Source organism: Danio rerio, chromosome 5 (assembly GCF_049306965.1).
Source record: "Danio rerio strain Tuebingen ecotype United States chromosome 5, GRCz12tu, whole genome shotgun sequence".
In the NCBI taxonomy this organism is placed as follows: Eukaryota; Metazoa; Chordata; class Actinopteri; order Cypriniformes; family Danionidae; genus Danio; species Danio rerio.
In genome coordinates, this window is record NC_133180.1 from 12,727,575 (window position 1) to 12,742,500 (window position 14,926).

The window sequence follows — 14,926 nt, forward strand, 5'->3', positions numbered from 1 at the left end:
TGATGAGTTTGTTTTGTATTGCTAATACTTGTTCAAAGAAACCCAGCAAAAATTTAATCTAACTTTGTTGTTGTAGCACCACCTGTGGGTGATTTTTGCGCTTGTGTGTGTTTTTGTTGAGTTTTTTAATATTCCAAAAATATTAGTTGATTATTCTATATTAGTAAACAAATAACTAATCTGTGAAAAACTAATATCTTTTAAGAAATTGAAAGTTGAAAAACGAGTGTTTTGCTTATTATATCAGCTTAAATGCTTTAGAAAACATCACTCACAAAGAACAATCAAGTTTCATTATACATCTACCAACCCTTTAAAAGACACAAAGGATTGTCAAATGGTAAACCATTTACAGCAGCTTGTGTGTTTGATGTGCAAGCATGTTCATGCTGACGTCTGTCTAATACTTAATTCATTAACACAATGTTCTGTGTCTCTGGGTCAAGCGAAGTATCTACCAGGTTTTTTGTATAATCACAGCACAGAGCTTTCCTTTTACTTTAGCACAAGTTATCTAATTTTCAAGTGAAAACTAAAATCAATTAAAGTTAAAATTTAGCTGTAATGTTTTTTCTAAAAAGGTTGATTTTTCCTACAAAAAAAGCTGTAGTATGATGAACATCTTAAGACTGACTATATGTTTGCTGAAATAATTGTTTTATGCAAAAACAGCATTATGTTTCACTTCTTTTGGAAAGTCTACAGTAAAATCAATGTATTTCAAGGAACATGGCTTTACAGTAAGATTTAATGTCTGAATATTAGCAAACTACACGGATTTAACACGATTTATTTTAACATGATAGCATTTTAGTCAATCAATTTTAACATTTACAAACACAAATGTTAGAATCACACTAGGTTAGCATATATAGGAATAGTTCTCCCAAAAATGAAAATGTATGCACCTGTTAATTTAAAATCTTTATGGGTTTCTTTCTTCTGCAAAGTCAAAACAAAATACCAGTTTAATTAATTTATTGGTAACACTTTACAATAAGGGTGCATTAGTTAACATTAGTTAATGCATTAGTTAACATGAACTAACAATGAATAACGCATTTATTAAGCATTAACTAACCTTTGTTAATGTTAACTAAACATTTATTTATGTGTTAGCTAATGCATTAGTAAACATGATCTAACAGTAAATAAGGACTTTCTTCAGCATTACTTAATCTTTGTTAATGTTTATTTACACATTATCTAATGCATCTCTTTACATGAACAGCTTAATTAGTTCATGTTTACTCACTCATACACTAAAGCATTTGTTAATGGATTAGATCACTTGATCTTATAATGAACAACACATTTATAAAGCAATACTGAATCCTTGTTCATGAAAACTTACAATGTTAGTTAACGCGTTAGTTAACATGAACAACATGTTAGCATAATTGGTAAAGCTTTTAATAAGTGCATAGTTCCTGATCAATGCCAGGGACAAAGGAGGACTCTTTTGGAGTGTATTACATCAGAACCTCAGCTTTAACTGTTATTCATGTTTGCTAACACTTTACTAACATGATTTATCATTAACAAAGCATTTATTAATAGAATTATGATCCTTATTGTAAAGTGTACACTATTCCAACATTACCTAATGCTTAAGTAACGTTAATTAACACTTTACTAACATGACTTATCATTAACAAAGCATTTATTAATAGAATTGTGATCCTTATTGTAAAGTGTACACTATTTCAACATTACCTAATGCTTAAGTAGCGTTAATTAACACTTTACTAACCTGATTTATCATTAACAAAGCATTTATTAATAGAATTATGATCCTTATTGTAAAGTGTACACTATTTCAACATTACCTAATGCTTAACTAGCGTTAATTAACACATTACAGGGTTCAACGCTAAGGATTTTTCATACGGGTCCGATCGGGCCATTGGTTGAGATTTTTACTTGCCCAGCCAAAATTTTCACTGGCCCCACCAAAAAAAAACCTAAAAAGTTAATAGCTATTTCTTAGCCACATATTTTAAATAATGGCAAAATTATGCCTGTGAATCTAGAATTTAAACATTTTAAATATGTTAATAAATGTAATGAACAAAATTCAAGATTTTATGCAAATGAAATAGCGGTATGAAAAATGTGCTGGTATTTTAATGCAATTCTGAATAATTTTTATAAAAATGGCTTGCCAAACTGACAACTGTTTTTTTTTGTTTTTTTTCAGTTTCTTAATTTTGTTCCCATGTAATTGTCTGCTTCTAAGACTTTAGAAACAGACCTTTTCTTTTAGCCTCATTGTTTAATTTTGCCGCCATGTTGCTATCTGTACTGGTTGTTACAAGGTTCCAAAAAAAAAAAAAAAAAAACGTGCTGGCCGATAGGGGCCAGTAACAATCCTGTCTACTGTCCCGAGTGTCTTTCACGCTGGCCCCGGGCCACCGGGCAGTCCTTATTGTTGAGCCCTGCATTACTAACATGATTTATCATTAACAAAGCATTTATTAATAGAATTTTGATCCTTATTGTAAAGTGTACACTATTTCAACATTAACTAATGCTTAACTAGCGTTAATTAACACTTTACTAACATGACTTAAGCTAATGAGCTGAGCTAATGTAAACTGAACCTAAACACTGAAAACTTAACTTCACTGTTTTAGTTCAATCTATAATAATCTTCTGCGTGAAGCTGCTTTGACACAATCTACATTGTAAAAGCGATACACAAATAAAGATGAATTGAATTGAACTTCCATAGAACGAAAAACAAATACTAAGGAAGCCGACTGGTGCAGGTTTTTAGCTTTCTTCAAAAACAAAAGTTTCAGAAAAGAAAAACACAAAGGTTTGCTACCACTTAAGAATGAGAAGTTACAATAGTTAAAAAAAAATATATAGTGGTTAAAAACAAATTATTAATTAATTCTCTGTAATCATTTTCTTACTCTTTCTTACTTGTTCCAAAGTTAACATCGACTCAAAAGGCATTATGAGAGAAAAAAAAAATCTAGTTATTTTTTATCTAGCTATACAAATGGTTATAGCTTACAAATGTGTATAGTTAGGGATGGGTATCGTTAAGGTTTTAACAGTATTACTACTTTTATCCATACCACTTATCGGTTCGGTACTTTAATGGTTCTCTCATCGGTACTTTTTGTAGTGTTTTTTAATGAAAAAATAATAATTAAACAGAATTAATTTATTTTATTATTATGTTTTTAATATAAAATAAAACAAAACCAATAATTGTAAAACAAATAAATATTTTTTTCATGTAAAAGAATGTACAATGGTTTGAAGGAAAATGACTCCGTTATTAACCATACTTCTGGAGAAAAATAAGCATGCTTGACTTTTCTGGCAGAAGTCGGGATCTTTCTTGGATGTTTATGATTTTTTGACATTCAGATAAAGGAGTTAAAAGTGTTTTGGGAGTCAACTGTGTTTTTATACAATTTTTGAGCATCTTTCAATATAAAAATAAGCAGTTTTAAATAAGCATTAATAGGATATTTATAGACTATTTGTAAATACAGCTGATGTAAAAGCATTTTTAATGTTTAAGATTTATTTAGGCTACTGCAGAAAAAATACTGTTTTCCTTGTAACCGAATGTGTGCGTTTATTTAACTATTAATATTAAACTGATTTAAGCGATTGACTGCTGGCTTAACAATGTGAATAATGTCATGTTACCGTGAGTAGCTTGGCAGTCAAAACGTTGCATTGCAGTTAATGCACTTTAGAGAGATACTTTCACTTATCCAGATTGCTTGCATTTCCGCCTATACAAAAAAACAACATGTTGCGTTTGTTGCAACCGGCATTGTCGCTGTCCACTCTGGAAATACAACTCATTTGGTTTACTCTGCAAGCTTACAAGCTGTGTGTGCGTGCGAGTCTGTGTCATGAGCTATTTTTGTGCGTTTAGCGAGAGCCTCTGCTGATTGCGCGCGCACAGCCGAGAACTGTGAAGGCTTTTATATTAACGCTCTCGCCGGAAACACAAGCATTTTTCATTTGAGATTGCCAACTGTGCAGATAAATATCATATAGCCCAAATGAAAAAAAGGTTGGTCAGTTAGATTATGCTACAGTAAATAATGTTTATTCAGCAATAATTCTGCAGTACCTACAGCAGAACCGTTAACGTCAGAGTTTATCAATACTTCGGTCCTTCATAATGTAGCACCGATAGCGATAAAGTACAGAGTTTCGATATAGTAGTAAACATGACATTGTTGCTCTCGGGTGAACTACCCTATTTCATTCATAGATAAAAATAGAAATAAATAAAAAATCTGTAATACAACGATTAAAGATGCTGAACAAATAATAATATCTAAAGTCGAAAAGAAATCAAACTTTACTTTTGTAGAGCACATTATTAGTTTTAAGGGGAAAAATTCTGGTCATTTTTAATCAAGATGTGACCATTTGCTTCTGTTCTGGAATAGCAGTCCTTCTTTAATTATGTCAGTTTAATAGACTGAGTGAAATAATGCTTAGCCACGCCCCAACAACCATTAGTTTGCTGAGAGTGAAAGAATCATCATTCATTTATAAGTGATATCACCCCATGGGCTCAGGACTACTTTGACAAACCTGTCAAGTACTACAATACATAGTTACATCCACAAATGCCAGTGAAAACTGTACTGTGCCAAAAGGAAGCCCTATGTTAACGGTGTCCAAAAGCGCCATTGACTTCTTCAAAAAAATTAATTAATTAAAAAAAAAAAAGGAAAGAACGCAAAGGTTTACTACCACTTGAGAATGAGAAAACAGTTACAATAGTTGAAAACATTGTTGAAAATGTATTCACTATCGCTTTAAAACTGTTATTTATCATGAGTAGGGCCAGACGGAATCTGCTGACATTTTTTGCCATTTCTGCTGAGAATTTTGGTTAAAATCTGTGGATTTCTGCGGAATTATTTTGGGAGTATCCAGCGAGTATCATAACTAAAACCTTAATATATGAAATAAAAAGTAATAAATTACTGAATAAAAACTGCATAAATTCAGATTTACACATTCACTCAAGTAAATAAACAGATTTAATGATGTTCTAAAAATTGGCAGAAATCTGCGGAATTCTGCAGAAAATCAGGAGAAAATCTGCGGAATTCTGCGCGCGCAGATTCCGTGTGGGCCTAATCATGAGCAAACTATTCTCAATTCTCTGTAATCATTTGCTTACTCTTCACTTGTTCCAAAGTAACATTGAGTTTCTTTTTTTTTTTTGTTAAACACAAAAGAAGCTATTTAAAGAATGTTGAAAACCTGTAACCATTGACTACTTTAGTATTTTATCTGTCATACTATGATGGCTACTGATTTCTAGCATTCTTCAAAATATCTTTTGTGTTCAACAGAATAAGAAAGCTCAATGTTTTGGAATCACTTCAGGGTAAAAAAAAAAAAGTATATTTTCATTACTGTGTGAACTATCCCCTTAAAATGTTACATATCTGAGCATCAGTTTATCTCTTTCTCTCACCAGAATGAAGTCAGTCTGATAGGTGGAGAGCATAAAGACAGACACGTGCTGCTCTGCCAGAGGAGCGATGACGGACTTGGCAATTTTAGTGACGCCCACAGCCTGCGAGCTGCTGGAAGCATTGCCATTCGAGACCACATTGAGCGGGAGCCACGTGGAGCCCTCCACCTGTAAGTGCTCAGACGGGTGCAGCTCTGGAGGAAGAGGAAGACATGAAGAAGGTGGTCAATCACATATACCAATGTAAACTATATATCTTTTATAACCCCAACATTCATTCATTTTCTTTTCGGCTTAGTCTTTTTATTAATCTGGGGTCGCCACAGCGGAATGAACCGCCAATTTATCCAGCATGTTGTTACGCAGCGGAAACAACCCCAACATATTTATATGAAAAAAATATTTTAAAAAAACGTGCTACAGATTTGATGTCTCAAATCACTTGAGGAAAGAAACTTTACCAAGTAATAAATCATAGAGATTCTCACAGGGTTTGAATATTACGTTTAGGAGCTTCTGATAAAAAAATGTCTCTTTTTATAAATCTAAGCACAGCACATGTGCACTTAGGACATGTATGAATCCATTTTTTTATTTTAAGAATGTGAAAAACCGTCAGCTTGTCCAGTGAATGGTTTAAAGAGATTGTTCTTATTCTACTATGACATAGGAGGAAACAGATCTACAACTGAGCAAACTATTGAAAACACCAAAACCCCCTGAGGTGAACAAGGAGTGGGATGCGGTAACATTTTTATATGTAGATAATAATAATCTTTTACATTTGAATCCTTTCATTTTTCCTATTTTAAGAGGTTTGTGTGCTGCTGCACATCCCTATGCATGTAATAAGCATGCGAATATGCATTTTAGACCCACCCACATTTTAAACACAGTTTAAATAGACTAACGAAACTGCACCATTGACTTCAGACCAGCTATTAGTTGGCCAATGGTCAAAGAATGGCTTAAAAACAGCCATCGACTTCCCTTCTGTGGATGTTAGTGGCTGCCTATTCCCCAAAATTCTTCAGAATATCTTATTTTGTGTTCCAGAAATTCCAAAATGTTAATAACCACTGGAATTTGGGAAAACAATGCTGAATTTTTAAGTTTTTTGGGGTGAACTATCCCTTTAAGCAATATTTGAATGAACAATTATCATAAAAAAGCACACACACACACACACACACAAAAAAAAAAAAAAAAAAAAAAAAAAAAACACCCACAGACCTGCGGCTTCTAATGATACATTGCGGTCTATGCATGATATCAAGATGTAGATATTGATATTTCCTATGTACAATTTTATCACTTTTTTTTTTTTACAACCTTCACAAAAGTCTAGAACCTTTTATGTGTTGACATATGAGCAGATGCAAACTCCTACATGAGATGGCACTGTTTGTCCAGAGAAGGAGGATGCATATGTCATATTGATCATTAAAAAGGTATTGGTAAAGGTAACAGGATGCTGAAACTGATTACAGAGGCTGTGGATCAAAGGTAACAACATTGTACATAATGTTACACAGCCTGATCAATTCACTTTATAAGACCTCAATGTATTTTGTAAAGCAGAGAGTATTATATTGTTTGGCCTGTACACATTTGATCACTCTCAAAAGGCATTATGTGAGAAAAATCACACATTTTTTTTTATCTAGTTATATTTTTTTACGGAAGAAAAACAAATGTAGTAGTATATGTGTTGTAGTAAAATAACAACATTTTTGTTTTGGGGTGAACTATCCGTTTACATTGATAAATATATATCTATATCTAAAAAATAGAAATAAAAATAAATGATTAAAAATGCTGAAAATGCAGATTTGCCATCACATGAACAAATTAATCGTTTCTAAAGTCTGCAAGAAATCCAACTTTACTTTGCTAGAGCACATTATTAGTCTTAAAGGGAACTGTTTCGGTCATTTTAAATCAAGATGTGACCATTTGCTTCTGTTCTGGAATAGCAATCCTTCTTTAATGATGTCAGTTTAATAGACTGAGTGAAATAAGGCTTAGCCACGCCCCAACAACCATTAGTTTGCTGAGAGTAAAAGAATCGTCATTCATTTATAAGTGATATCACCCCATGCGCTCAGGACTACTTTGACAAACCTTTGTCAAGTACCACAATGCGTGGTAGTTACATCCACAAATGCCAATTTAAACTGTACTGTCCCATCCCCTACTATCCAACCATGTACTGTTGCCCACCCTAAGACTTGTTTGCAGGAAGAAGGGGACAAATTACCCAAAATTAATTAAGGAATGGCAACATTACAAAGTGGTAAATGCCAAACTGTTCTAATTTTTTAGCTCAACAAAAGCTGTACTTTTTTAGTCAGCTGTGGAAGTTCAATCTCCCAAAGGAGAACAGTTCTGAAACAGTTCTACACCTCTATCATTGAATCAGTCATCTGCAGATCAATAACTGTCTGGTGTAGCTCAGCTACCCAATCAGACCCCCGAAGACTACGTCGAATAGTTCGGACTACTGAGCAAATCATTGCTACAACCCGGCCTACTCTCCAGGAACTGTACTTAATTAGAGAGAGAAGAAGGTCTACCAAAATCACTCTGGACAGCTCACACCCAGCACACTGCCTCATTGAACGGTTACCTTCTGGTCGACGCTACAGAGACAGACGACACCGAAACAGTTTCTTCCCTCAGGCAATCCATCTCGTGAACACTTGATGATAGTAATTGTGGAACCAACATCACTACTTTCTATACACTTTTTATAGACATATACACTTTATTTAACAACACACTTTACCTGCAAATTTGCACATAACAGCTGCAAATATAACGTTGTATATAGTAATATAACTGTACATACACTTGTCAATTTGTATATTTACATTCACTACATATATTTATCATTGTTTTTTGTCCTGTTTCTGTAATTCTGTTGCACTGTAGAAGCGCTATCACAAAAACAAAGTCATCGTATGTGTGAACATGCCTGGCAATAAAGCTATTTCTGATTCCGATTCAGTTTTTTTCAAATGTCAAATATGTTGCACGAAACAAAATTCCAATACGAGCTTATTTTGAAAATAAATAAATAATAATAAAAATCATGAGGAACACATTAAATAATGTTTGTTGCATTGTCTTCAATGAAATACAAGTCAAAGTAAATTTGGAAAATCACTACTTTCTTTTTTTATTTGAGTTTTCCATATGGTCCCAACTTTTTAGATTTGGGGTAGCATAATGTACTATACAAATGTACAACAGAATTGTATGTGTATATAATTTCATACTAATACTACTTCGTAACATTGAAAATACAGTAATATCAGCAATCAAATCAATGCAGCCATGGTGATACTGGGGTGCTTTTGTGTCCGATTAGGCCAAATTTTTATTAGCCTTTTATTTCTATTAGGCTTTCAGCTGGAAAATTACATGTCGGCTTGCTGAATATAACAAAAAGACTATAGAAGAAACATCCATACTTTCAATTAAACAACAACCCAACATATGTCACCCTGGATTAAAGAACCAGCCTCATGGTATATTTTTGGCAAAACACACTGAAGGTCAAAAATTACAGATTGCTTTTCCTCTATACCAAAATCATTAGAACATGTGATTGGCCGAGGACAGAATAGAAGTCAAGACAACGAACCCAAGGTTTCTGCAACATTCGTCCTTCCATGGCGGGCGCCACACCAAAATTTATCCTGCCACTGCTACATTTCAGCTTCTCATTTGAAACATTCAGTCATTTTTTGTTTAATCTCTTTTAAGCTTAAAATCAACAGGTCATGACATAAACGCCCCAGCAACCATCTAGTACCCTGTCAAAACAAGTTGTAAACAACAACAGTCTAATAAAATTAGCTCTGCACTTTAAACCACAGAGCCCAACAGGAAGACATCTTTCAAAAGCTGACTCTGTTAACCAATACAGACAGTATAATTATTCACAGAAACACAGCAGGAAGCTGCAAATGTCTGTGTGGGTGTTCCTGTGGCATTCACAGGAGTTCACAAGTTAGCATAGTCATTTTGTAACATATAGGAGGCTTGCAATTGTAAGCAAGTCAAAAACTAGCACTGGAAACTGAACGTCAGCTTACACAATTTGGACATGAACTGTAAACAATGCAGGGTGACATGGTGGCCCAGCGGTTAGCACTGTCGCCTCACAGCAAGAAGGTCACCGTTTCGAGTGCCAGCTGGGCCAGTTGGCATTTCTGTGTGGAGTTCGCATATTCTCCTCATGTTGGCATGGGTTTCCTCCAGGTGCTCCGGTTTTCCTCACAGTCCAAAGACATGTGCTATAGGTGAATTGGATAAACTGAATTGGCTGTATTGTATGTCAATGAGCATGTAAAAATGTTTCCCAGTACTGGGTTGCAGCTGGAAGAGCATCCACTGTGTAAAACATGCTGGATAAGTTGGCAGTTCATCCCGTTGTGGCGACCCCTGATGAATAAAAGGACTAAGCCGGAGGAAAATGAATGAATGACTGTAAACAATGCTGGGTTCCACACAATCAATTTGTGTTGAAACAACATGAATGAATCGTTTTTACAAATTTAAGTTGATTGAACAGAAAACAATTGAGTTGACCCCTAAAAAATTGAATTGTGTTGTTTCAGCTCATATTAGGCAAATAATTTAGACAAACAGCAAACATCATTTTTTGAGTGTGTGTGTGTATGTATGTATGTGTGTGTGTGTGTGTGTGTGTGTGTGTGTGTATGTATGTATATGTATATATATATATATATGTGTATATATATATATATGTGTATATATACATATATATCTCAAAGTGCAATAGAAAACATATTGCTCTTATATCAGAACACCTGCAAATGTGCACTGCATCCAGAACTCTGCTCCTACATGATGGTGCATGAGGATTATGAGACAAGCAAAAGGTCATTGCTATGAATTTGCAGGGGAAACATCTGCTTGGGTCAGAGGTGGAGGACAGAGCTCTTCAATAACAGCCAGCTATAAACTCAGTGTACAATTATACACACACACACCTGTTCTCTGATCAATGAGAAAGAGTCAATGGAGATTGTTTGGCTTTCCGCACTTAAACGATTTTGTGGATTGGTCTTTTCAGGGCTCAGCGACAACAGGCGGGCTTTTATGTCTGATTAGGCCAGATTTTTATTAGCCTTTTATTTTTATTATGCTTTTAGCCGGAAAAGTGCATCAAACAAAAAGCAAATAAGAAGCATTTTAAAGGGGTGGAGCTTGTCAGATACTAGAGCATGTGATTGGTTATGATTTGATGAGAAACTGAATCAGGTAATCACATTAGGTGATGTGAAGAAAACTGTTGATTAATTTAGGCGAAAGTGACAAACTACTTTCTACCATTACAACTACAAAACTACCCTACATGTTGATATCTGTTTGTGAATGTGAATTTTGTCATGGGACATTTGGAGTGCACTCGCTGATAGATCTTAAAAACAAACAATACAAATACTAACATCCAAAAACAAAACTTTTTTAATTTCATGGGACCTTCAAGGCACTTTTCACCAAGTGGTGGAGGGAAGTTTGGTACGGCTTAATTTGGGGGCCTTTTCACTGCATGTGAACCAAGTAGCTTTTTAGTACCACCTTGGGAGAGAATCCATGTAAACCTTACCATGGTCACATTTCCGGGTTTCTCAGAAGTCAAAGTCGTCATAGTTGGGTAAACTTAGAGTGATTGCGAATGGAAGAGAATAACAATTTCTTTTTTTATTACAATCATATTTGTTGAAATAATTACAGTAAAACTCCACGATGGTGGTATCAATACTTTTAGAAAAAGGATAGTAAAAAAAAAAATAGCGTGAGACTGATAACGGCAGGCAGATAAGAGAAAAAGGTTTTCAGCTTTCTTCAAAATATCTTCTTTTGTTTTCAACAGAAGAAGGAAACTCCAGTGTGAGATCATTACGATAATTTTTAGGCTGAACTATCTCTTTAAGAAGGGATAGCTAGCCAGCAGCTAGCTCTCTGCAACTCTCACATGGTCGCTCACTGAAGCTAAGCAGGGCTGCGCCTGGTTAGTACCTGGATGGGAGACCACATGGGAAAGCTAGGTTGCTGTTGGAAGTGGTGTTAATGAGGCCAGCAGGGGGCTCTTAAGCTGCGGTCTGTGTGGGTCCTAACGTCCAAGTATTTGATGGGGAGTTTATACTGCTCAGTGAGCGCCGTCTTTCAGGTAAAAAAAAAATCTCTGGAGTAGGGGTTTAACCCCAGCATACTGGCCTCTGTCCATCATGGCCACCTAACCACCCCATATCATAATTTACTTCATCACTCTGTCTCCTCTGGCGCAATAGGGCTGCTGTCGCGTCATCCAGGTGGATGCTGCACAATGGTGGTGGATGAGGAGATTCCCCCCAATGTGTAAAGCGCTTAGAGTGTCCAGAAAAACGCTATAAAAATGTAAGAAATTATCATTCTTATTCTTATTTCATTTATTCATTTTCTTTTCAGCTTAGTCCCTTTTTTAAATAGGGGTCCCCACAGCAGGACGAACCACCGACGTATCCAGCATATGTTTTACGCAGTGGACTCAGATACAACTCAAACACTATGGCCATTTTAGTTAATTCAATTTACCTTTAGCACATGTCTTTGGACTGCGGGGGAAACTGGAGCACCCGGAGGAAACCCATGCCAACACAGGGAGAACATGCAAACTCCACACAGAAATGCCAACTGACCCAGCCGGGGCTCGAACCAGCAACCTTCTTGCTTAGAGGTGATAATGCTACACACTGTGCTACCGTGACGCCCTATTATTGTTATTAATATTATTAACCTCCTAGGGCTTCAGTTGCCACATACAGTATGTGAACAGCACATCTTAGCTCTTAAGTGGCGATTTAAAATACTTTAAATGTTTTATATTTTGTTACAGACATACAGTGTCATCCTGCAACTGTTTTGCAGCATGTGAAATGTCCAAAACACTATTTTAACCGTTCAAAACGAGAAAAAAATGTTTGTTTTTAATCTCTGATAGTCAAAACATGTTAAAAAATGTATGTTACATATGCATTAAAAAAACAGTCAGGAAAAAGTGTTTTATGTAAATTTGGAGCTTGAGCCCCATATGTGGACATGATTTTTCTCAAAAAGTACATCTTATTAAAAGATGATACTTTGGTTTTACTCTAATTTGGTTTCAATACCCCCAAATAGTAAAGAGAAATAAAAAAATGCATGTAAAAACGCCTTGGGCCATAGGAGGTTAAGTGAACATTCCCCAGAATTAATCAATACAACACATTAAAAATTGAATTCTCAGTGCATTTCCCTGGCTGTATGTTGTCATCTATTGAACATAAGAGCCTTAGAGGAGCAATTTGTGTGTGTGTGTGTGTGTGTGTGTGTGTGTGTGTGAGAGAGAGTGTGTGTGTGTGTGTTTGTGTTTTACCTTTAAATCCCTCCTCGTCGAGGACAACAGTGTAATTTTCAGGAGTCTCTGTGAGACTGAAAAATTTGCATCTGTGAGAGAAAGCACAGGAGAGAGAAAAAATGAATAAAGTGAGGGAGAAAGAAACAAAACCAAACAGACAGATCAGACGTTGCATAATGAACACAAACAATGGCAGATTGTTGTGAAGAGTGTTCCAGCGGGGAGGCGTGGGATAAAGAGAGAAAAACCACATCAAACCCCTTTGCCTTGCGCCAAAAAGTGAAAGCCGTTTTTTTTTTCTTGTGCTTGAACTTGAAGTCAACATCTGAAATCCATTCATACAGTTCTGCATTCAGCTTTAAGGTGAAGTGGTTTGTTGTGGTTGATAAATTGGAGTTAAAACGAGAATTTAAGATATAGTGTGTGAATTGGTTTCTTAATGACAGGGTTTGACCCAAATTCTTTAGGGGCTGATCCAGGAACCCAGAACAACATGCTCCACTTCATTCAGCCTGATCTATTGTCTAAGAGCCACAGGACTGAGAATCAGAGGCAAACAGGAATCATGGGAAAGAGACTGCTGAGATTTGTGCGAATGAATAGCAGGATGAGTGTTGACTGAAACCAAAGATGAAGTCCAGTAATATAGGAGTTTATTAAGTCCTCTATCTGAATTTTGCACGTCACTAGAACCACATGATTGCAAGCAACAGGAACAAGTACATAGAAATGTCCTGCTGGCCTGTTATTTGAGTGGACTTTGCTTTATTGGTGAGAATGTGTTGTTCATGCATAAAAAAGCATTCTTGATTGATTGATTGATGTACATGAGAGGACTATTCCCAGAGAGGAATATTAAGCAATATTTATTTATATTTTTGGCTGTATTTCTCTATTGGCAGCGGAACATTTGGTGCATCTATAAAAGAAAAAAATCATCTGCCACAATTGAGAGAATAGATTTCATGTGTGATGTATTTGGAAATCTTGTATATGTAGTATAGATGTGGATTTTATCATTGCATTGAATCTAAAACATGCAGGTCATTTTTATTATCATAATATGCTGTTAATGGTTGTTTTTGTGTGGTAGTGAAAATACGTTGTTTTTGTGTTTCTTTAAAATTGTAAATTAAATGCAAATGAGCTGCAACTCTCCACATATTTTCCCGTAGAAGGCAGAGCCATTACAGCCTGTCTTAGATATTTTCTGGATATATTTGAGTGTTAATGTATCCGTATATATTAGGCCTGTCATAAGTCATTTTTGTTGTGCGATATAGTGTCATAGAAATTATTGCGATAAGTGATATTATTGTCATTTTGAGACATTTTAAGAATTGATTGTACAACAGGATTTACATGGGCATTAACACATTCAAGGCACAAAAAAACATGTAAAAGGCTTTTTTGGCTTTAATGCTATTCATAAATTATAACTGCAGATTTGCAGTTTAATTTGACACCTTTTCAAAACGGGTAGTAGTTTTTTTTTCAAAAAATTGTGAAAAATTCACCTTTTCTTGACGTGTCAATAAAAAAAAGTTCCCTAAACTCCCCGACACCTCCAATGGAGATTAGATGAGACAACAGAAACTGTGTAATCTGCTCACATTTTAAAGACTTTTTATATGTAAACATGATGGATGTGATTATGTCTATGTACAAGCCTTTTATATATATATATATATATATATATATATATATATATATATATATATATATATATATATATATATATATATAAATAAATAAATAAATAAATAAATAAATAAATAAATAAATAAATAAAATATATATATATATATATATATATATAAATATATATATATAAAAATAATATATAGAAATGATATATAATATATAATAATATATAGTACTGATATTGCAGAATATCGCACGCCTATCAGCCAATCAGATCTGAGAACCAGACAGAACTGTTGTATAAAAAAATATGCCATAGCACGCCTCCCACCAGTGCCGATATACAGCCATATCGCACTGCCACTCGTGTGATATTGCTCATATAT

At 34.8% G+C, this 14,926-nt stretch overlaps 1 protein-coding gene across 1 annotated transcript in view; it reads right to left on the reverse strand.

Annotated features, from left to right (window-relative positions):
* Positions 1-14,926, reverse strand: part of castor1 (cytosolic arginine sensor for mTORC1 subunit 1) — a 49,253-nt gene that overhangs the window by 23,246 nt on the left and 11,081 nt on the right. The window contains 2 exon segments of the mRNA NM_001020815.2: positions 5,483-5,676; positions 12,915-12,985. Of these exon segments, the coding sequence (NP_001018651.2) occupies positions 5,483-5,676; positions 12,915-12,985 (265 nt within the window).